Source organism: Trachurus trachurus, assembly GCF_905171665.1.
Source record: "Trachurus trachurus genome assembly, chromosome: 13".
Lineage (NCBI taxonomy): Eukaryota > Metazoa > Chordata > Actinopteri > Carangiformes > Carangidae > Trachurus > Trachurus trachurus.
Genome location: NC_139892.1, coordinates 5,972,228 through 5,994,029, shown reverse-complemented (window position 1 = coordinate 5,994,029; position 21,802 = coordinate 5,972,228). Strand labels below are relative to the sequence as shown.

General features: G+C 43.9%; 2 protein-coding genes across 2 annotated transcripts; one reads left to right on the top strand and one right to left on the bottom strand.

Moving 5' to 3' along the window:
• Positions 1–739: 739 nt before the first annotated feature.
• Positions 740–5,814, bottom strand: LOC310995856 (uncharacterized protein). Its single transcript, XM_083985022.1, has 5 exons — positions 5,645–5,814; positions 5,449–5,570; positions 3,520–3,748; positions 2,379–2,525; positions 740–1,205 (listed from the first exon to the last, which is right to left on the bottom strand). Exons 1-5 carry the CDS (start codon positions 5,802–5,804, stop codon positions 877–879), a joined length of 987 nt encoding a protein of 328 aa, XP_083841148.1. The 5' UTR covers positions 5,805–5,814; the 3' UTR covers positions 740–876.
• A 3,644-nt stretch (positions 5,815–9,458) lies between these two features.
• On the top strand, positions 9,459–21,692 carry LOC310995850 (aldehyde dehydrogenase family 3 member A2-like). The gene is made up of 11 exons (XM_083985014.1): positions 9,459–9,559; positions 10,663–10,825; positions 11,562–11,793; positions 12,773–12,858; positions 12,938–13,146; positions 15,038–15,155; positions 15,304–15,445; positions 17,413–17,579; positions 17,687–17,786; positions 19,141–19,379; positions 21,184–21,692. Exons 2-11 carry the CDS (start codon positions 10,664–10,666, stop codon positions 21,202–21,204), a joined length of 1,476 nt encoding a protein of 491 aa, XP_083841140.1. The 5' UTR covers positions 9,459–9,559; position 10,663; the 3' UTR covers positions 21,205–21,692.
• Positions 21,693–21,802: the final 110 nt, after the last annotated feature.

The window sequence follows — 21,802 nt, the reverse complement described above, 5'->3', positions numbered from 1 at the left end:
GAAATTAACTCGAGTAAAAGTAAAAAATATTTGTCTTGGAAATGTATTCAAGTAAGAGTAATAAGTACCAAAGAAATCTAATACTCAAGTACTTAAGTACAAATCCTCTGGATATGTACTTAAGTACAGTACTCAAGTAAATTTACTCCGTTACTCTCCACCACTGGTAAGTAATCGATTTCTTTGATAATAAAAAAAAATTTCCCCCACCGCAGCTCCCTGCTGTTGCTCACCTATGTTGTTTCATAGATCTGAAATAATGTATTTTCTCATTTTCTTTTGCAGACAGTGCAGATTGGTGGCTTTTCGGGTTGTGTTGGAATGGGTTCTCAAAGGGCAACCACTACCGGTAGGAAGAAAAAACAGCAAAGTATTGCCCTCCTGCATTGTTGGAGCCATTCGGGACACCTATCCCTCCCCCACTGGACTGTATGAGGGATTGGAAGAGCTGGAGTTAGCATTTAAAGAACTTCTTTGATGATCACACACACCCCAACATGGATCTCGCTACAATATTCGTTTGGACACTGTTACATCTTGGACTAATTTCATTGAACTGTAGGATTTTACTTCAGTATTTTTTGTGAGAAGTTTTATATAATGTTTATGAATAAACCATTGTGAATCTAAATGAACTGCCTTTTTTTTCAACTTTATTAGAACATTTTTCATAAATCAAACATCACAAAAAAAACAAAACAAAAAAGAAACAGTGGCACTTCAATCTGTGGTGCTTCAATCTTAGAGTTCCTGCTCGGCTGCAGTTTTCTGCCCTTAGCAGCCGTTGTGCTGGGCAGTTCAGGACAGAGCTAGGGCTAGGTCTGGTCCACAAATACGTTATTCTTCACAAGCTAATCCGAGTTTTATGTTTTTCAATCACTTCTTCCTCGTCAGGCTTCGTTTTAGTATAGTAGTATTTTTTCTTTTCTTTTTGCCTTTATCTGACACCACCCAGTAGAGGTAGAGAGGATAGGGGGAGGAGGCAGAGGGAGGGCTGCCCGGCGCGGGATTCGAACCGAGGACCGCAGCCTCTACAGGGGGCGGCCGCTTCACCCACTGCGCCACGTACTGCCCCACGCTTGGGCTTTGAGGCGATGGGGGATGCGGTGCATGTGACGTGGGGTCCTTGAATGCGACTGAAGGATCCAAGCGTCGCTGAAGAACTTCCACCACCAGATTCTGTCTAAATGTCTGTGTTGGATCCCCTGAAATTAAAGAAAGAAAGCATAAGGTTCATTATGAAATAAATTATATATCAGACTCACAATAACACATGTATTCACATTTTGACTCTGGCTGTTTTCAAAACCGCATACTACCGTACTGCCTACTACATACTGCGTTAGTATGTACTGTATACTGCATACTGAATGTGGGATTCAGTCTGCTACTTCAGCAGACCGACGCCGTTCACACCACAGTATGCAGTATACAAGATTCCCAGAATGCATTTCGTGGCAACTGGTAGCGGTAGCTGTAAAACAGGTGAAAAGCTGTTTTATTTCCCGCTCTAGTGCTGTTATTATGTAACTTTATTAAGTTTTAATATTTTTTCATGCGAGAAAGTAACTGTTTAGATCCCAAATATACGGCCAGTTTATCCAAATGACGGCTGTTTAGAAGTTTGCTCCAATGCCTTTCGGAGAAGTGAAGATCCGCAGCAGCAGTCGGTCTGCAGAGCTGCCTGGCCGGGCCAACCTCCGTCATCATCCTGGGGGAGAAAATGATTGCTAATTAACTTCCCCACAGGTTTTTAGAGGTTTACCACCGGCTGGTTAAATTATTTTTAGGAGATAAATGTTGGTCTCATTGATGGAATCTAACAATTGTGGCAGTAGCATTAGTTTGTTTGAATGAAAAGTGAAGCTTCCTGTGTATTGGACAGAAGAGCAGTGCTGCCTCGGGGCTCTGGAGCCTACGTACAGAAATAACCACATTACATCAATAAATAAATGTTTTTCAATTAAACCGATCAGTCTGCAGTTAAGTTTTATTTTATTAAACTATATAACATGGTTACGGTACCTGGCAAAGATACTTCACTACTGTCTTTGGTTACGGTTAGACGTCAGGGGCGCATTGCATTGTGGGATACAGTACACAAAGAAGACTGGTCAGATACTGGAGATATTTTCCGAATCAGTACAACATCCGGGAATTTTTCGCATACTGTAGATTTTGCTTTTGTTTGCATACTGCATACTGCATACTGCATACTGGCCAAATCAGTACGTACTAGCAGTATAGTATGCAGTTTCGAATACAGCCTCTATGTATGATCTAAAAATAAGTTAGAAAACGTTGACATGTGTGTTACTTCACTAAAACACAAGAGTTTTCCTCATTTATTATTATTTACTATTTTTCAGGCATCATACCGGACGCTGCGGTAGCTTGTTCACGCTGAGCATTTTCATTGTGGTCCATTATGGCGAGCTGGGTGCGAGCTTTCATGGAGGAGTAGTGGAAGTGTAGTCCCTTCTCCGTGTACTTCAGTAGTGAGGAGTGGAACGCCTCTAGCTTGCCTAAGAAAACAAATTCAGAATTATTTTTACTGATCAATGTCTAAGGAAACTGAAATGTGAAAAAAAATCACCGCTCATCCATAGACAGGATTCTTCTGTGAGGTGCTGGAGCTGAACTTAGACACTCGACAAACAAAATCAGCAATCGCACACAACTCTGTGCATATCCCAATTTATTTGCAAGCTTTCGGTCTGTGACCTTCTTCAGGCATGAAGACAAGTGGATGTGGCTGTTACAAAAGGATTCTGGCAGTCACCTCCCTTGATTACGTATACAGTCGTCCTCAAAATTATTCATACCCCTGGCAAATACAAGGAATTTCTTAATTTTGTCAGTCACAGATTAGTATTTCAACTCAGATTTGACATGAATAGGACATGAGGGATGAAATATGTATCTCTTTTACGGTGAGCCGAAGACAATTTTCCACGATGGTGGACAATAAAGTTTTATTGTATTTTTGGCACTTCCAATGTGTCCTCACTGAGCTCTCTGGTCTTTCCCATAGCAAGTCTTGCGTTGACATGAAAATGACTGAAATATCCCAAGCAAGTCAACTTTTATAGTCAGAAAACTGGTCAAAAAACTCTCAGAAACATTGAAAATAATTGTAAACACTTTAGACCCTTAAAGAGAATGGTTTGTTCGAACATCCTATGGCCTTTTTGTCTTGGTATCACTGGGGTATGATGAATAGTTTTGGACATGGTGATTTTTGTTCAACGTTCAAATAAACACCTTTAACAATGTAACTTTACTTAAATAAATTGGTAATTTCCCTCATGTCCTATTCATGTCAAATCTGAGTTGAAATACTAATCTGTGACTGACAAAATGAAGGAATTCCCTGTATTTGCCAGGGGTATGAATAATTTTGAGGACGACTGTATATTTTTTCGAATACAGCCTAAGAAGGTCACAGACCGAAAGCTTGCAGATAAATGAAGGAAATTGAAATCAAACAGGGCAACACTAAGCACAGGAAACACAAACCTGTGTGTTTGAAGAGAGCCATGTGCCTCAGGTCCTGCATCAAACGTTCGTCAAGGACGAAGGAGGACAAGGTCTTGAAAGCAGGAGAGTCTTTCTGCAGCCACCTCTTGCGTCTCTGTTCTTCTGGACTGAGGTCGCCGTGCTGGCAAGTCTTCTGTTCTCCGTCCTCCTCCCAACGGTGCACACCGCAGATGTGGTGTAGCAGCGCCTGCCACTTTTCTGTCAAAATCTGCAGCAAATGTTTTAGCATAAATATGAATGAATAAATGAATATTGTATATGTATCAACTGAAAAAGATGTTTTAGCTTCTCAGCATCATCTAACCACACAAATTTGTTATTTGGATCTACCTTACTAAACAATTTTTGTCTTATAGAGTTATAGAAAGGACAGTAGAACACAAAATGAATTTCATTCTCCACCTAGTTGAATGTCACATAAATTACATATTCTATGGTCTTCTGCTGTGCCAACATATCTGCCTGTCTCAATATGAAGACCAAGAATACCAGCTCTCAATTGATCTTTTCTTTTTAGACAAATTATACAAAACATAGTTTTCTGGGCCAAATACCTGATTTATTTAGCAGTAAGTACGCAGTTTTGGTTTACTCCAAATATCTAATGCCCATCTATCTTTACTTTGTTGAAAAATAATTTCTTTTGATACGTTAATCTCCACTTTCTCTTTGTTATAATAATGGTCTACAGTATTTCCCTATCCCATGCCCCATTGGTCAGAATTCCCATACTCCTACTGCATAATCTAACACTGGACACACACAACTCTGATATAATGTGGAGTATGTGGAGTACCCAACATCCCTCAGAGTCTTTATTTTGGCTATAACACCCCCTAGTGCCCGATTTGCTGACTCAGCCAGTAGTGATGATCCCTTCATGAAATTCATGTGTTCATCCAAATAGAGACCCAGGTATTTGTAGCCTCTTGAATAGTTCAACTTTGACTCCCTTTGACATTAAAATGCATAATTTCTGTTTTCTTTTCATTCATAAATAAAATTTATTCAATAAATTAAATCACATATATAGAAAAACAAACATAGAGGGAACTTGCCGTGCCACTGTTTTGCCAGCGATGTAAAACACCAAACCCTAACCTAACAGAATATATAGGCGCGTTTCCATTGCAGGAACTTTGGGGTAATTTTACGGGGCCGGCCCCGTTGGTGCGTGTTTCCACTGCAGGAACCTCCCTACTCCAGGGTAGGTACTCCGTTCGGCCCTGAAAGCTCCTGGGTGGGGCTCGAGGTTAACCCGGCGCTGATTGGCTAAAGCTAGAGCAGGCTCTGACGCTACCAGAAAGCACCAAAACAACCGGCATTTTTAAAAGGGGGAGCAGAAGGGGAGCATCAGCCTAGCAGACACCGCTGTAAACAACAAGAAAACAGCAGGAAGATGTACACAAATGGAGCGACGATGAGGTGCAGACATTGATTGCAGTCTACGGCACCGAGGAGATTCAGAGGGGGTTTGAGTCATCGCGGCGAAATGAAAATATCAGCGCACCTCGACACACTGGGGATCCATCACGCCGCAAAACAATGCCGTGAAGAGTAAAAAAAAAAAAAAAAAAAAAAACTCAAGCAGGATTACAATCAACCGCCTTGTGCACAAACACACAAACCAGAAACGCGCCTACCGCCTTAGCTCCTTATCCTTCTCCGTTGTTGTTATGATTTTTGTGCATGTGCTTGTGACCTGCCTGGGTGACGTCACGGTCGAAACTGTCGCACAGCGATTAAGCGGCGATCGAAACTCATGACGTCGCCGCGGGGTCCTACTCTGCAGTGGAGACACGGCCACTGGGAGGGCCGAGTGAGAGGACGGTTCCTGTAGAAGTTCCTACCCCCTCCCTTTACCAGGAACTCCTGCAGTGGAAACACGGCTTATTTGATGATACTCACATCCGGGTCGCCCCCACAGGTTGCACATGCATACCATAAGTGGTTGCATATGGATTTGATCCAAGGCTGAAGGTCGCGGTTCTCCTTCTGGTTGGATGCTGTCAGTAGTTTCTTCATGAGGCCTAGAAACAAACACAGCTTTCATTAGATCGCTCTGACAAGACACAAATATAAAAGCCAAGACCCATTTACTTACTCTTCACAACGTGCCATACGTCAAACTCATGGTTAATCTCTGAGTAATCTTCCTGCATTATCTCCCTTATAGACGGCGATGTGTCCGTGGTCACCACCTCCACCTCCACGCCGCGCTCCAGGAGATAGTCCATCCCTCTTCGGAACAACACCGGCTCCATTGCTGCAGAGCTGGACGCCTCGGTCATCTGTTTATTGAAACATCATTACTTATGCCATACATTTCTCAGATGAGCAATTACAAATTGTTTACAACATTATTGAGAATTAGGAAGTTATTTGTTTCAAAATGGGACAACGCACAAAAACATTTCTCGTGAGACAAGGAAAGATGCCTTGTGGCAACTTTTGCTAATTTCCACCTGGTAGGATAAGATAATGGGATAACAATATGAAAACCATTGAAATATGACAGATAATGTGATATGATGACTATAATAATTAAAATAAAATATATTATTAAATAAAATGTAATAAATAAATATATTATAATGTTGTCTTTGTGACTCTGATAAAAGCTTCCTGGACAAGGTGGAGTTTTCAGAAGCAAAAGGGCAACTGTTGGTTTTCATTTCAACAAGGGAAATACTACAATATCCAACTTTTTACTGTTACACTTGCCTGCACCAAATCAAACAGGATTATTTCCTTTGTTGCGTCCTCCATGAAGCTGTAGGTGTTGTATTTCGCAGAGTAGCCCGGGCTGTAAGATTTAGAGACAGGATTACATCAATTCTCAGTATATCTTAGTTTAATCTTGAGGGCTATTTATTTACATTTACGCAATTACATTTTAATGAATGAGAGGGTTGATATAATTACCTACCTGTTCGATCTCCCATCTCCAGACACATGCACCCCTGTTTGTGTCTGAAGCAGACGGTCCATGATGGCTTTGTGTTGCTCTTTGTACTTCATATCAACGGCAGGGATGAGATATGACGACTGTATAGGATAAAATGTTTCTTTCTTTGGCATTTGGAGGTTGAGCAGTTCAGCCCAATCTGCAATGGTAGTGTACGTAGCCCCGGTGAAAAGTGTAGATGCAGAAAAAAGAAGATCGTTTTCTGGCATTCCACGAACATCCGGACAGGAAGTCCACAACCCACTATGTCCATTTAGGCAGTCCCATTCGACCCGGACTTGGCTCCCAGTGGAGGAGACACTCGGTTCGAGGATTGTCCCTCCACATTGATGGCAGTTTTCAAAAAGCTGCATCAGGCTGGACTGGTTGACGAGCCATTTCTTTTCTTTCCAAGTTCCCGTTTCCCCGGATTCTTCAGGACTAGGAGTTGAAGTGCTAGTTGGACTAGGAACAAAGCTGGGGGCGTCTTCGGCGTCTGGAGGGACATCTGCTGAGGACATGCTGATGTCATGCTCAAAACTGTCCTCCATACTGTCAGGTTTAATCCACGGCGCTTGTATATCCTTTATAGGAGTAAATAAAAATCACAGCACTCGTTAATAACACACTGCAAAAACTCAAAATCTTTCCAAGAATATTTGTCTTATTTCTTGTCAAAATGTCTCATTTCTAGTCAAAACTCATCTCTTTCCACTTAAAATAAGACTCAACACATAAAAATTCACTTGTTTTCAGATCATTTCCATTTGTTTCAAACAAATTTTCACTTGAAATAAGGAAGAAAATCTTGCTCCACTGTCTGATTTTTCTACTTACTTCAAGTGAAAATATGCATAAAAGAACTAAAAAGTGTCTAAAAACAAGCTACTTTTTATGTGATGAGTCTTATTTTTTAAGTATAATGAGATTTGTTTTGACTAGAAATAAGACAAATATTCTCGGTAAGATATTTGAGTTTTTGCAGTGTAGTGGCTTTGACTAATCGACACAAACAGAGCTATTATTCATGCTATACATTGATAACAGTTTTATGAGGACAATTCAAATTCTAAATTTGAAAAAGTTGCAATTTATAAAGTGGTGAAATTTAGTGAGATAAGATGAATTTCTGTGGAGGGGTTAGTCAGTAATAGATATAAGAGTTGATATTTTATACCGTAGGTGAGTAAGCAGTGGCAAGTACTTACAGTTTCATATGACCATGTTGGGGGAAAGGCTGTGTAGGTCCATGACGTTGACTGACGCGTCCCGTCTGTGGCTTGGGGACTTGTGAGCACCATTCGTAGTCCTCCATGCTGCTTCGACTCGCTGGAAACCGGTGTTAGTGTTGTCTCCATTTCTTGGGTCTCTGTTGCAGCAGGAAGGTCCTGGAAACATTTACATTTACATTGGTTTCAGTGACAATTTTGTTCCCGCTTATGTCTTTTGCTAGTAATCAGTCAAGCACAGTGGCGTGCACAGACATTTTGAAGGGCAGGGGCGATTGGGGAAAAAAGGGCACTTAAAGCGCGTCCTCGCCACTGAAGGGGGCACCTTAGCACGCGTTTTGGCTCCTAGAGGGCACTTTAGCACACGTTTTGGCCCCCTTGAGGACACTTGAGCACGCGTTTTGGCTTCCAAGAGGGCACTTTAACGCGTGTTTTGGCTTCCAGGGGCACTTTAGCCCCCCCCCCCCAGTGCACGCCACTGGTCGAGCACAGCCTTTAGTCAGTGGGTTCAGAAAATATTTTTCTCCTTTGCCACATCTATGTGTTTTAGAACACGGTTATAAAGGCAAAGATTTGTCTCAACATTCGTCTAGCCAGCTAAAAGATATTATATATATATATATTTACCGGTATGTAAAATAAAACAACACAGTTCCCAGGTTGTCTTTGGTTCATCAGAAAGCAGGCATTTTTACCATAATAAGTGCTTGTGTGCACGAATATATATTACGCTTATTGCACAGAACAGACAATGCGTTCAGTACAGGTTGCTGGAACCTCTGAAGCCACTTTCTAAAAGTTTGCACTGGTAGATACTAGTAGCACAATGCTAACTTAGTTCAAAAGTAGCTTAGCTATATAAAAAGTTAGTGGTACCTCGAGCAGCCTAATGTAAACACGTATAGTACCTCTGGTGGCGCTGTGTTCGGAACAGCGGTAGATCTCAAAACACTTCGTCCTGTTGATTGTTTTTTTAAATCATCTGGTGAAAAATGTTCACTGCAAATCCGCAGGTTTTGCAGTGCTCCATATGATGGAGAGTCGCGGTCCATGCGGAGCGCCAACAGCCACAGTCGGAGTCGATATGGGTCGGACACTGGTAGCCGGTGGAAAGAAAGATTATCGGGTCTACACATTCTACGCTTTTCTCGGCTGAAGCATCCAGGATAGCAACAGACAAGAACCATTTTAGGTGACAAAAAAGAAATGCCGGTGTAAGGCAGGTTACTCGGGACTGCTCCTGTTCCTTCACCGTTGTAAACACGGAAGTAGGTCTCAGGGCAAATCTCGCTCATGCGCACTGACACCGACAGAGCCCTGAACTGGATGAGGGTGAGTAGAAAATGAGTGAAATTTGAATTTTGGGTGAACTATCCCTTTAATATTATTATCAAACTCTTAAAGCTTAGTAACTTCCAATTAATTTGCGTCATTACTAACTAAATCTTTATAACTTACCATAATGAACCTCATAACTTCAAAGTATTACTGTAAAAGACATAAATAAATGAAATGAAAAATTGAACTGATGTAAATTTGTACATAAAATAGGTTGATATTAACAAACCTTTATGTAAAGTCTATTTTTATGACTCAGTGACATAAATATTAACATTTAACCTGATAACTCTATGTGTCCTTCTCCCTGTCCTTACTGTTATTGTTGTGGTGGGCGGGGCTTCGCTGACTGTGCGCTGTGCTGATTGGCCCGTCTCCTTTTTGACACGTCCAGGAGCCAATCGCTGACGCCTGCGCTGGGCTCCGTCGCTCCGTGACGACACGACGTTGTTTATAACGGTCATATTAGTTAATATAAAAAGCAGCGACAGAGGAGGAGCGACAGGTAAAACTAAACCCGTTATAATCCGTCACCGTGTGCCACTTTATTAACTCCACCAGTTATTATGATGATGTTAGCTTTAGCTGTAGCTTCAGCAGCTGTTTTCACTGCTGCTGTCCGTTAGCGCTGTTAGCTACGAAGCTACCTGTAAGTTAGCTCTGCAGTGATAATGGGTTATAACGTTATATAATAGTATAACAGTTAACATCTCTGCTCTTGATAACGACTGTTGAACCATAGATTGTTTATTAAAAACAGTGTTAAACCTGTACAAACACACGATAACAGACGTTAACCTGTAATGGTTTATGCTCTGTTAGCTTCTGATAGCCTCAGTGCTCAAACAGCACTGAGGCTGGCTAACAAACTCTGGCTAATGTTCTTTCAAATCAAACCAATCTTTATTTATAAATGGAATAGAATATAAAGTACTATATTAATCATTTGCAGGAAGAATAAAAAATATATATAACAATTCGGAGAATAGAAATAACTGAGTCTTGTAACACATAGGCTGTTTACAGTAATTCAGGATGATGCAATGTAATGTAATGTACAAGTCTAGGGCTCTAACATTTGAGACAAGTAAATTTTGCAACCAGTATAGTTTGCCTCTCTTTTTTTAAACAAGTAAGTTTAAGTTAAGTGCTTTATGGTTGAGGGCCCCACTGAGGAAACACTGGAGCTGTAAACTAAAAAAATAGCAGAAATTACATTGAAAATATTCAAATGAAGTGCTACATGATAGATTAAAAAAACAAAAACACAGTAAAAGACTAAGAGTAGCATAAAAGCACCAGTAAAAAACAAAACAGAAAAGCTAAGAAAGGCATTAGTCTATGAAATATTAGTTAAAACCTGAGTTAAATAGTCGGGTCTTGAGCCTGCTTTTAAAAATATGAACATTTGCTGCAGCGCTCAGATCCTCCGGCGTGGGTACATGTTTGGACCTTAATAGGCCGGTGCTGGAGGAGCTCTGGTTTGGGGCAGTTCTGAAGGATAAGAGCAACTCGAGACTATTTAAAAACCATCAAAATAACCTTAAAATCTGAACAGTTCCAGGTGTGACATCGGTGTTTAAGGTGGAACTGTCCCTCTGTGTCCAGGATGTCCCGGGAGCAGCTCGTGGTCCAGCGGGCTCGGAAGTCCTTCCAGACCGGCAGCACCAAGCCTCTGGAGTTCAGACGGCACCAGCTCCGTTGTCTGCTCCGCTTCCTGTCCGAGAGGAAGAAGGACATCGCAGACTCTGTGAAGAAGGACCTGGGCAAGGTGGGTCAACCAGGAGTCCAGGCTGGGAGTCCAGGGATATTATGGGATATTATCAGGGGGACAGAGCGGTGACTCTGCAGCCAGCGGATCCAACATGTAGATAAACATGCAGCACCTACTGATGCTGTATAATTCACAACTCAATCACGAAGCACTGCACAATTCAGTGAGTTTGATTATTGATTAATCAAATAAAATTAAGACCACTTACGAACTGACCTTGTTCACAAGTTCTGTATTTACAACCTTTCAAATGTTAAAATTTTCCAGTGCAGGAGCTGGATATCTTTACAAACAAAGACGGTTATAGCTTCATTCATTGTCTTTGCCTGAGCAGAGCTGCAGAGCATAGAAAAGCTTTCAATACGTCACTCACTGCTCTTGGACGTAGCTGCTGCAGCTGACTCCACAGCGGGGGATGCGGGTGGAGGCCTTCACGGTCACACACTGCTGTCGTTTCAGGTGACCAACCCTCACCGCATACATCTGCAGTGCATGTTAACGTAATCTTATTTACGCCCAATTTCCACTGGATCCGTCTCCGCTCAGTTACGACTCTGTTGCAAATGCTGCAGCAAGTCGCTCCCATTCAAGTTTCCGATGCCTCTCCGGTCCGTCACAGCTCTGGCATCCGGCAGAACAATGAGATGAGATGATGTCATGTTTAGCGTGAGAAGATTAAAAACTGACCTGATGTGGACTGGACCTGGCTCTGTGTGTGGTCTCCTGGTTTCAGAGCGAACATGGGACGGAGCTGTTTGAGACTCTGGGCTTGGAAGGAGAGATCCAGTTGGCCGTGGCGAAGCTGGAGGAGTGGGCGGCTCCTCGGCCGGTGGAGAAGAACCTGCTCACCATCTCAGACGAGGTCTACGTCCAGCCGGAGCCCCTGGGCGTGGTGCTGATCATCGGGGCCTGGAACTACCCCTGGGCCCTCACCCTGCTGCCGCTGGTCGGAGCCATCGCCGCCGGTAACAACAACACACTTTATTAGGAACACTGTCTGTAAACATGTTTCCATCCACACATTTTTTTTTCACATTAAGCAACATCGAATTAAAAATGCCTTATGGAAACAGTAAAATTCAATTTAAAGGATAATTACCGTTTTTTACAATCTGGACCTTATTTCTAGCATAAAATACGATCATTTCCTCACCCAGATAACTTTGGTGTCATTACAAGTCGTTCTGATTAAATTAGATCCAGCCGCGAGCCGCGTATATCCGTATAATGCGAGAACACGGGGCACGCAATTAAAGGTTGGGTCTGGAGTTTTGTGCCTAAAAATAAACATTAGACTTGTACAAATGAAATCCGTCTTAATCATCACCTATGGGCTTGTAGTCCTGTGTGGTGGGGGCTGTGTCTGCAGCCCCCCCTCCCCCTGCCTGTATTTTGGTCTTTTGCTCTGTTTTGTTCAGGTTTTGTTATGCACGTGGACGTTTCTGGGTGGAGAGCGAGAGAGCATAGATCTCTATGGCGAGAGAGTCTGTGTTTTCTCTCCAGCCAATGACGGAGCTCAGGTGAAGCTACGTGCAGCAGAGTAGGAGGCTCAGGGCTGCTAGCCACACTAGCTGTCTGATGCTACTGAGTCTCTCTCTCTCTCAGCAGCAGCAGTCAGGACAACAAAGTAAAATAAATACAGTCTGAGTGAAGCGCTGGAGCCGCGGACCGATTCCTGGACGTCACCGACACTGGTAACAAGTATTAGGGCCGTTGTAGTGAGCTAGCTCGATGCTAACTTCAGCTAGCGGTAGCAGTTAGCATCCGCCGCTAACACCCGCTCCTTAGTTCACCACAACGGCATAATGGAACAAAACTCCAGACCCTACCTTTAATTTCACCAATATTTTGTTATGATACACTAGTGCTATTCCCCTCCACTCAAAGATGTGTTCATGCTCTTCAGGAAAAAAGACACTCTAGTGACACTGTATGTGATTTCAGGTAACGCAGCCGTGATAAAACCGTCTGAGGTCAGCTCCCACTCTGCCAAGGTGATAGAGGAGCTCCTCCCCCTCTACCTGGACAAGGTGAGACTCCTCCTCCTCCCCGTCCTCGGTCAGTGTGTTGGTGCAGTGTGATGAGCGCTGACGGTCGGTCTGGGTGCAGGACCTGTACCCGGTGGTGACAGGCGGAGCTTCAGAGACCCAGGAGCTGCTGAGGCAGAGGTTCGACCACGTCTTCTACACAGGAAGCAGCTCGGTGGGGAAGCTGGTGATGGAGGCTGCAGCTCGACACCTCACCCCCGTCACCCTGGAGCTGGGGGGCAAGAGCCCCTGCTACATCGACAGGAACTGTGACATTGCCGTCGCGTGTCGGTCAGTGAGCTCTCTGCACATGAACACACACAATATCGACTCTTATCTATTGATAAGGTGAATGTCTATCAAACCTTCATCCATAAGTTTATTAACTGGAAACAAGATCTGCCTATTACTTTTCATAATTTCTTTATTCCGACTACAGATATTCATTCCTATCAAACGAGGCTTAGTCACAACAGCTTATTTTTACCGTCTTCCCGAACATCAAGTCATCAATTCAACATTTCTTATAGAGGCCCTTAAGCTTTGGACTGAATTAAACTTATCACTGAGGTCCATCTCCTCCCATTGCATTTTTAAAAAGAATCTGAAGGAATGTTTACTTTCCACAGGAACCTAATTATCTTTCTCTTAAATATATTTTCTCTGTCATTGTTCTGCTTTTGTCACGTATTTTTTTGCTGTTATTTGCTTCAAGTCCTACCTTGATTCCTGCTGCTATTGATCTTTTGTCTTTTGTTTTTGTTTAGCTCATGTATGTTGTCTGCTTGTCTCTTGTTTTGTATTATTGACAGGGGTGGAACCTTGTACAAGTCCGTCTAGGACTTCGTTCCCTCCTTGCGCAGTGTTATGCGCTTTTTTTTTGTGCTAAATAAATAAACCTGAACCTGAACACACACACAAGTCTCCATGCCAACGGCTAAATCAGATCATTGGTGTCTCATCCTCAGGTCGTTCCTCCACTCACTCTGAGACGCCTCAGGTGACTGTGTGTTTAAAATGTTTCAGGGCTGAAGGTCACGGTCACAGGTGGTGTTTTAATCAGTTACTTCTAGGGATGGGTACCGATTTCTGACCGACCGAATTCCCACGGAAGTATCGAGTCACGTGAAGTCAAACGGTGCCACATTTCGTTACCTGAATGCACCTTTGCAACTTTGTTTTAAATCACAGACTGAAAAACAGTCATTTAAAAATGAAATCACGGACTGTAATGAGAATCAGTACAGGAGAATATTGTCACGGCACCTCAACTCATCACAGCGGTACCGTTCAGTTAAGTCCTCGTCACATAACGAGAGCACATCTAAACGAGGATGAAGTCTCCTCTCGTCAATACGTGAATATTCTCCGGTACCGCTTCTCATCGCAGTCCGCACTGTGCAGAGTTTGAGCTGTTCCTCAGTTTCATTTGTTTTTTATTTGACAGAGTTTCACAAATAACTTTCTGATGGTTGTAGGAGTCTCTCCATGTTTATCCTTCTGCCACGGTAAAAAAGGAACGTTTACATTTTTTCATTGAACGACACATAAAATACTCCTAAAAGCTGAGGAGTTGTGATGTTGTCGAGAAGTAAACATTCAAATTCCAGAAGTTTTGACTATTTAAAAAAAAAAAAACTTAAAGCAGAAGTAAGCGATCCGGTGGTTTTGGCTAACTTCCTGTCAGCCGATGGAGTTAGCAGTCCCCGCCCTCGTCCCTACGTCACCACATTCACGCGCATCCCTTGGCTGCACACACAGAGAGGACCGCCCCTTTATGCCGTTCTCTCTCCTCATTGGATAAAGGTTGTAGGATACAAGGAAAGTTTTCTCCTCGGCTTACAGCAGAGCAGAGTGACTGACAGACCCGTGTTTCGGTCCAAACACTCTATATAAGTGATTGCTGTCGGAAGATATAACTATTTAAGACTTATATTAACACAAATATTCCGCTTACTTCTGCTTTAAGTTACCACATACACACAAAAAGTACTGTTGTATACTGAATATCAGTACCGTATTGGTTCAAATGTGAAAGGTTCCCATTCCTAGTTACGTCACCTGGGTGTTGTTGTTGTGTCGAGTCATGTGACCTGGTCTGTTTGTGTAAAGAGCAGCTTCGCTCAGAGACAGGAAGTGATGTCACTTTGATTCTCTCTCTCTCCTCCTCCTCCTGCTGCAGTCGCATCACGTGGGGGAAGTTTGTGAACTGTGGTCAGACGTGCATCGCTCCAGACTATGTCCTGTGTGAACCGTCCATCCAGGGACAAGTGGTGGAGGAGATGAAGAAGAGCATCAAGGTGTGGAGATGATCTCAGTCTGAGTCTGGACGAGTTGATCTTCAGTTTTATTTTGGTAGAGGCAGTGACAGGAAGTGGTTGTGTTGATCTGTGGACTGATCAGGTGAAAGAGCCGTGACTTTGTCTGATTCTGTTTTACGTCTCTCAGGAGTTTTACACCGAAAATCCAAAGACCTTCGAGGACTACGGACGCATCATCAACCAGCGACACTTCAAGAGAGTGATGTCACTGATGGAGGGAAGCACGGTGGCTGTGGGCGGAGACAGCGACGAGGCGCAGTGCTACATCGGTGAGTCTGAGCACATCTGTACTATCTGAACACATCTGCACTTTCTTAAAACATCTGCATCGTCTGAACACATCTGCATCGTCTGATCACATCTGCATCGTCTGAACACATCTGCACCGTCTGAACACATCTGCACCTTCTTAAAACATCTGCATCGTCTGAACACATCTGCATCGTCTGATCACATCTGCACCATCTGAACACATCTGCATCGTCTGAACACATCTGCACCTTCTTAAAACATCTGCATCGTCTGAACACATCTGCATCGTCTGATCACATCTGCACCATCTGAACACATCTGCATCGTCTGAACACATCTGCACCTTCTTAAAACATCTGCATCGTCTGAACACATCTGCTCCGTCCAAACACATCTGCACCGTCTGAACACATCTGCACCATCTGAACACATCTGCATCGTCTGAACACATCTGCTCCGTCCAAACACATCTGCACCGTCTGAACACATCTGCACCATCTGAACACATCTGCATCGTCTGAACACATCTGCACCTTCTTAAAACATCTGCATCGTCTGAACACATCTGCATCGTCTGATCACATCTGCATCGTCTGAACACATCTGCACCTTCTTAAAACATCTGCATCGTCTGAACACATCTGCATCGTCTGATCACATCTGCATCGTCTGAACACATCTGCACCGTCTGAACACATCTGCACCATCTGAACACATCTGCATCGTCTGAACACATCTGCACCGTCTGAACACATCTGCACCATCTGAACACATCTGCATCGTCTGAACACATCTGCACCTTCTTAAAACATCTGCATCGTCTGAACACATCTGCTCCGTCCAAACACATCTGCATCGTCTGAACACATCTGCATCGTCTGATCACATCTGCACCATCTGAACACATCTGCATCGTCTGAACACATCTGCACCTTCTTAAAACATCTGCATCGTCTGAACACATCTGCTCCGTCCAAACACATCTGCACCGTCTGAACACATCTGCACCATCTGAACACATCTGCATCGTCTGAACACATCTGCTCCGTCCAAACACATCTGCACCGTCTGAACACATCTGCACCATCTGAACACATCTGCATCGTCTGAACACATCTGCACCTTCTTAAAACATCTGCATCGTCTGAACACATCTGCATCGTCTGATCACATCTGCATCGTCTGAACACATCTGCACCTTCTTAAAACATCTGCATCGTCTGAACACATCTGCATCGTCTGATCACATCTGCATCGTCTGAACACATCTGCACCGTCTGAACACATCTGCACCATCTGAACACATCTGCATCGTCTGAACACATCTGCACCTTCTTAAAACATCTGCATCGTCTGAACACATCTGCTCCGTCCAAACACATCTGCACCGTCTGAACACATCTGCATCGTCTGAACACATCTGCACCTTCTTAAAACATCTGCATCATCTGAACACATCTGTACCGTCTGAACACATCTGCACCGTCTGATCACATCTGCTCATCCTAACACATCTGCACCATTTGAACACATCTGCACCAGCTTAAAACATCTGCACCGTCTAAACACATCTGCACCGTCTGAAAACATCTGCATCGTCTGATCACATCTGCTCATCCTAACACATCTGTACCTTCTCAAAACATCTGCACCATCTGAACACATCTGCACCGTCTGAAAACATCTGCATCCTCTGATCACATCTGCCCATCCTAACACATCTGCACCATCTGAACACATCTGTACCATCCGAACACATCTGCACCGTCCGAACACATCTGCACCATCTGAACACATCTGTACCGTCTGAACACATCTGCACGATCCGAACACATCTGCACCGTCTGAACACATCTGCACCGTCCGAACACATCTGCACCGTCTGAACACATCTGCACCATCCGAACACATCTGCTGTGTCTTCACACTGCGTATAAGCTGTGAACAGATGTTGACAGATGTTGACAGATGTTGTGCTGTGCAGCCCCCACCGTGCTGCAGGACGTGAGCAGAGACTCTCCGCTCATGAAGGAGGAGATCTTCGGGCCGTTGCTGCCGGTCGTCACGGTGAGCGGCGTGGACGAGGCCATCCAGTTCATCAACGAGAGGGAGAAGCCGCTGGTCGTCTACGTCTTCTCCAACAACAACAAGGTGAGATCAGCCCCCCCCACCCCCCCCTCAGGTAAACACTCAGCTGACCTGTGTGTCTCACTTCCTGTCCCTCTGCTCTGACCCCGCCCCCCCCCTCCAATGACCAGCTGATCAAACGTGTCATCGCTGAGACGTCCAGCGGCGCTCTGCTGGCCAACGACTGTCTGGTCCATTTCACGGTTAACACTTTGCCCTTCGGAGGAGTCGGTGAGTGTCTTTGTGACCTCTTACCCCCCCTGTTAGAGCCATTTTGTATATTACACATAAGGTGATAAATGAAAAAAAAATTGTTGGATTTATCCTTTATATACAGTATTTGAGGTTATAAGAGTGCCTATTAGGTAATAAGAACTGCTCTCTTCTTATTGGCTGAGATGTGCGTAACGTGATGTATGCGTACTTAGGTTCAGTTATGATTATGGAGGCGAGGAGAGCACACTAGTTTTTGACCGTGCTAATTGTGCTAATGATTATTGCCTGATTTTGGATTGCTACACAGTTTTTTTTATTTTTTTGTAACTTGAAGAAAGGTTTCAATAAACCCTCGTGAGAAAGAAGAACTGTGGAGTTTTTGTGGCTAAAGACATGCGTCAACTACATGCTCGCGCTCCATAGTTTAGTGTGTGTTTAAAAAAGTAAAAAGAGATGAAGCCACACTTACCCCCCCCTTAAAGGATAATTACAGTTTTTTACAATCTGGACCTTATTTCTAGCATAAAATTTGATCATTTCCTCACCCAGATAACTTTGGTGTCATTACAAGTCGTTCCGATGAAATGAGCTCCAGCCGAGAGCCGCGTATATCCGTATAATGGAGTCTACAGGGCAGCAGAATGCAGCCTCTAAATAACACATTATCTGCAGAGAAACTCCTTCATTTCACCAATATTTTGTTATGATAGGCTAGTGCTATTCCCCTCTCAGTCCAGGGTTAGCTGTTATCAACATCCGGGGTCAGTAGGTTGACCTACTGACCTCTGACCTGGATGATATCACGGCTCATTCTGATAATAATGATTCCACTTCAGCATTCGGGTCCATTTTTATCTCAACTAGCCGGAGCTTTAGTGAGTCCAGGTTGCGGAGAGGAAGCCTGTGGAAGCTGAACTTCATCCAGCTGCTCATTTTGTTCTGACAAGTTGGAAACACGCAGAAACGAACCGTAGCATTAGCGGTAGCAACAAGCCGCGCCGCCAGAGATGACATCATCCAGGTCAGAGGTCAGTAGGTCAACCTATAGACCCCGATGTTGATAACAGATAACCACGGACTCAGAGGGGAATAGCACTAGCCTATCAGAACTAAATATTGGTGAAATGAACGAGTTTCTCTGCAGATAATGTGTTATTTAGAGGCTGCATTCTGCTGCCCTGTAGACTCCATTATACGGATATACGCGGCTCTCGGCTGGAGCTAATTTCGTCACAACGACTTGTAATGACACCAAAGTTATCTGGGTGAGGAAATGATCGTATTTTATGCTAGAAATAAGGTCCAGATTGTAAAAAACGCTAAGTATCCTTTAAAATATGAGCAGGCACTAACCCCCACCTCCCCTCAGGAAACAGCGGGATGGGCTGTTACCGCGGCCGCCACAGCTTCGACCGGCTCAGCCACCTGCGCAGCTGCCTGATCAAGCAGCTGAAGCTGGAGGGGGTGAACAGCATGAGGTACCCCCCCCACACCGCCAAGAAGCTCGGCTGGGCCCGGTTCTTCCTGCTCAAGCAGGTCAACGTGGGTCGACTGCGGCGCATGACGCTGCTCGCCGCTCTGGCCGGGCTCGCTGCGTTCGTGATTCAGGTAAATACAGAGTTTATAAAGGTGTTAAAGCTCCTTCAAAATAAAGATAGACATTTGTATTTAAGCTCTTTCAAAATAAAGGTAGATGTTTGTATTAAAGCTCCATACAGTATAAAGGTAGATGTTTGTGTTAAAGCTCCATACAGTATAAAGGTAGATGTTTGTGTTAAAGCTCCATACAGTATAAAGGTAGATGTCCATGTGTAGTGTGATTATAAAGCAGCTCTAGGTTCTATATTAATACTGTGAAAGTATCAAAGCCTCAGTCCACAGATAAATGCACACAGCCTGTATTCAGAAACTGAGCCTTAAAACCAGCCGTCAGGACTTCCTGTCACTTTGTGATGTCACAACTAAGCCCCGCCCCCTCACCTTCTGCACGACACCATCAATACTTTGCAGGATTTGGTTTCTCTGAGTGTTTTATTCTGAGATCTATTTTTTATTGGATCTCTTTAGAAAACAGTCAGCCAGCCAATCAGAAGAGAGGCTCAGATCCGCCTCCTCTCTTCTGATTGGCTGACACTGACCTGTTGTTCCTAGAGCTCCAGAAAGAAGCTGAGGGAGGAGATGAGGAAAACTACACTGAGATGGTTTTTAGATCTTCTCAGGGATCAGCCCTTCAAAATAAAAGACAGCAGAACAAGAAAACAGGAGCTTTAATAAATGAACAAACATAAATTTGAAATTTTATTTTATTTTGAAATCATCAGTTTTCAGTCTTTCTAAACTCTGATTTGAAATGACTCAGAGACCAGGGTCGTCACATGGTTCAGCTCAGGTCATCGTTAGTCACATGACCTCGTGTCGACCTCGATGTCACTTTATTATCAATTATCTGTAGCAAAGATACTCTATTAACCAAGATACCCCATGAGAGGCTTTTCATGATAAAAACCGTATAAACTTCCTGTCTCTCTAAATGGGCGTGGCCAACCGTCACCCCACCTCGTCTGTGAACGTGTGTGTGGATTTATAAAATTTGTACGTAGATGAAAGTGAGGTGTTCATATTTTCTTATGATAACATTAAATATTTACACTACTAACAGTCATATTTAGCATGACGAAAATGATTTAAATAATTTTCACGGGAGTTCGCGGCCGCTTGTTTGACATTGCCTAGGAGATCTGTGCCAAATCTTGTTGTTGATGTTGAGACAGAGACGGTGACGGTGGAGTGAAAGGATCGACCATAATCTCTGTTCACGTTCAATTTTCCCATTGGAGTCAATACACTCAAGGCTGCCGCTAGTCGAGGTAGACGTGGCCGTGCAGAAGCCCACGTGACATGCATACAGGAAGCTGACTCGTCATGGGGGGTCTTGGTTTATAAACCGTCTTTGTCTGTAGGATCTGATCCGGTGTGTGTTAGGCTCCGCCCCCACAGTGACCGGGGACTGATGACATCACGCTCACCTCCACAGCTGGAGCACGAAGCTCGGTGGAGCAGCTGTGTTGTGTTCACGTGCGTCTGTTAACAGTGGGTCTTTTCAGCGACGACTCTTTAAAAAAAAAAGGCACGGACACATTTTCCCATGATGAGCAGATACGAGTTCTCCACGCTCCACATACCCACAATCCCACAGGGCCCCGCCCCCTCGCACAACAATGGCTTTGTCCCCGTTCGGACAAAATGTCCTGTTGTCCAGGACCTCGCCCCCCCCCCCCCCCTGATCTGCCCCCCCCGCCCCCAGCCTGTAATTACCCATCATGCCTCACTGTCCTCTGGTAAATGCTAAATGCCCCCCTTTGTTGTTGTTGTCCACCCCCCGTCTCTGTTGACGTTGTTGTTTCTCCTGCAGAGGTTCCTGAGACCGGTCTGAGCCGGATCCGGGTCTGGAGCTGCTGGACAAGGACCTGGACCAGGACCAGAACCTCTCCTCCTGACATGACACAGTTGTGATTAACTGGTCCACATCGTTTCACCCCTAGACACCTGTGACTCAGTCCTACGGTGGCCCCTGAAGTCCAAAAACTCAAAACAAGCTGCAGAAAACAACCTGAGCCGACGGACGTGAAGCTGTTTTGACCCCTCGCGGCCACCGTAGACCTCTCTTCATAAGCTGCTAATAAAGTTTTTACTGTTTTATAAAAATGTTTGTTTTAATTATTATTATTTAACCTGGTCAGAGATTATTTTACTTTAATGAAATAATGAAATCCTGAGTACCGGTATGTCCATGTTATGGTTTGGACGTTGTTGCGGTAACACTAACTCCTCCTCCTCCTCCTCCTCCTCCCACTCCACTGTTTCAACTCTGATGATGATGATGATTTGTTTTATTATTTCTGCCATTAAACATAAAACAAAATGTTGATTATGATTATTTGTCTCATTATCTCAGTTTATTAACACACACACGCTGACCTCAGGCTGTAAAACATTGTGTGTGTCAGTGTGTGTGTGGGAGGCGGATCTAC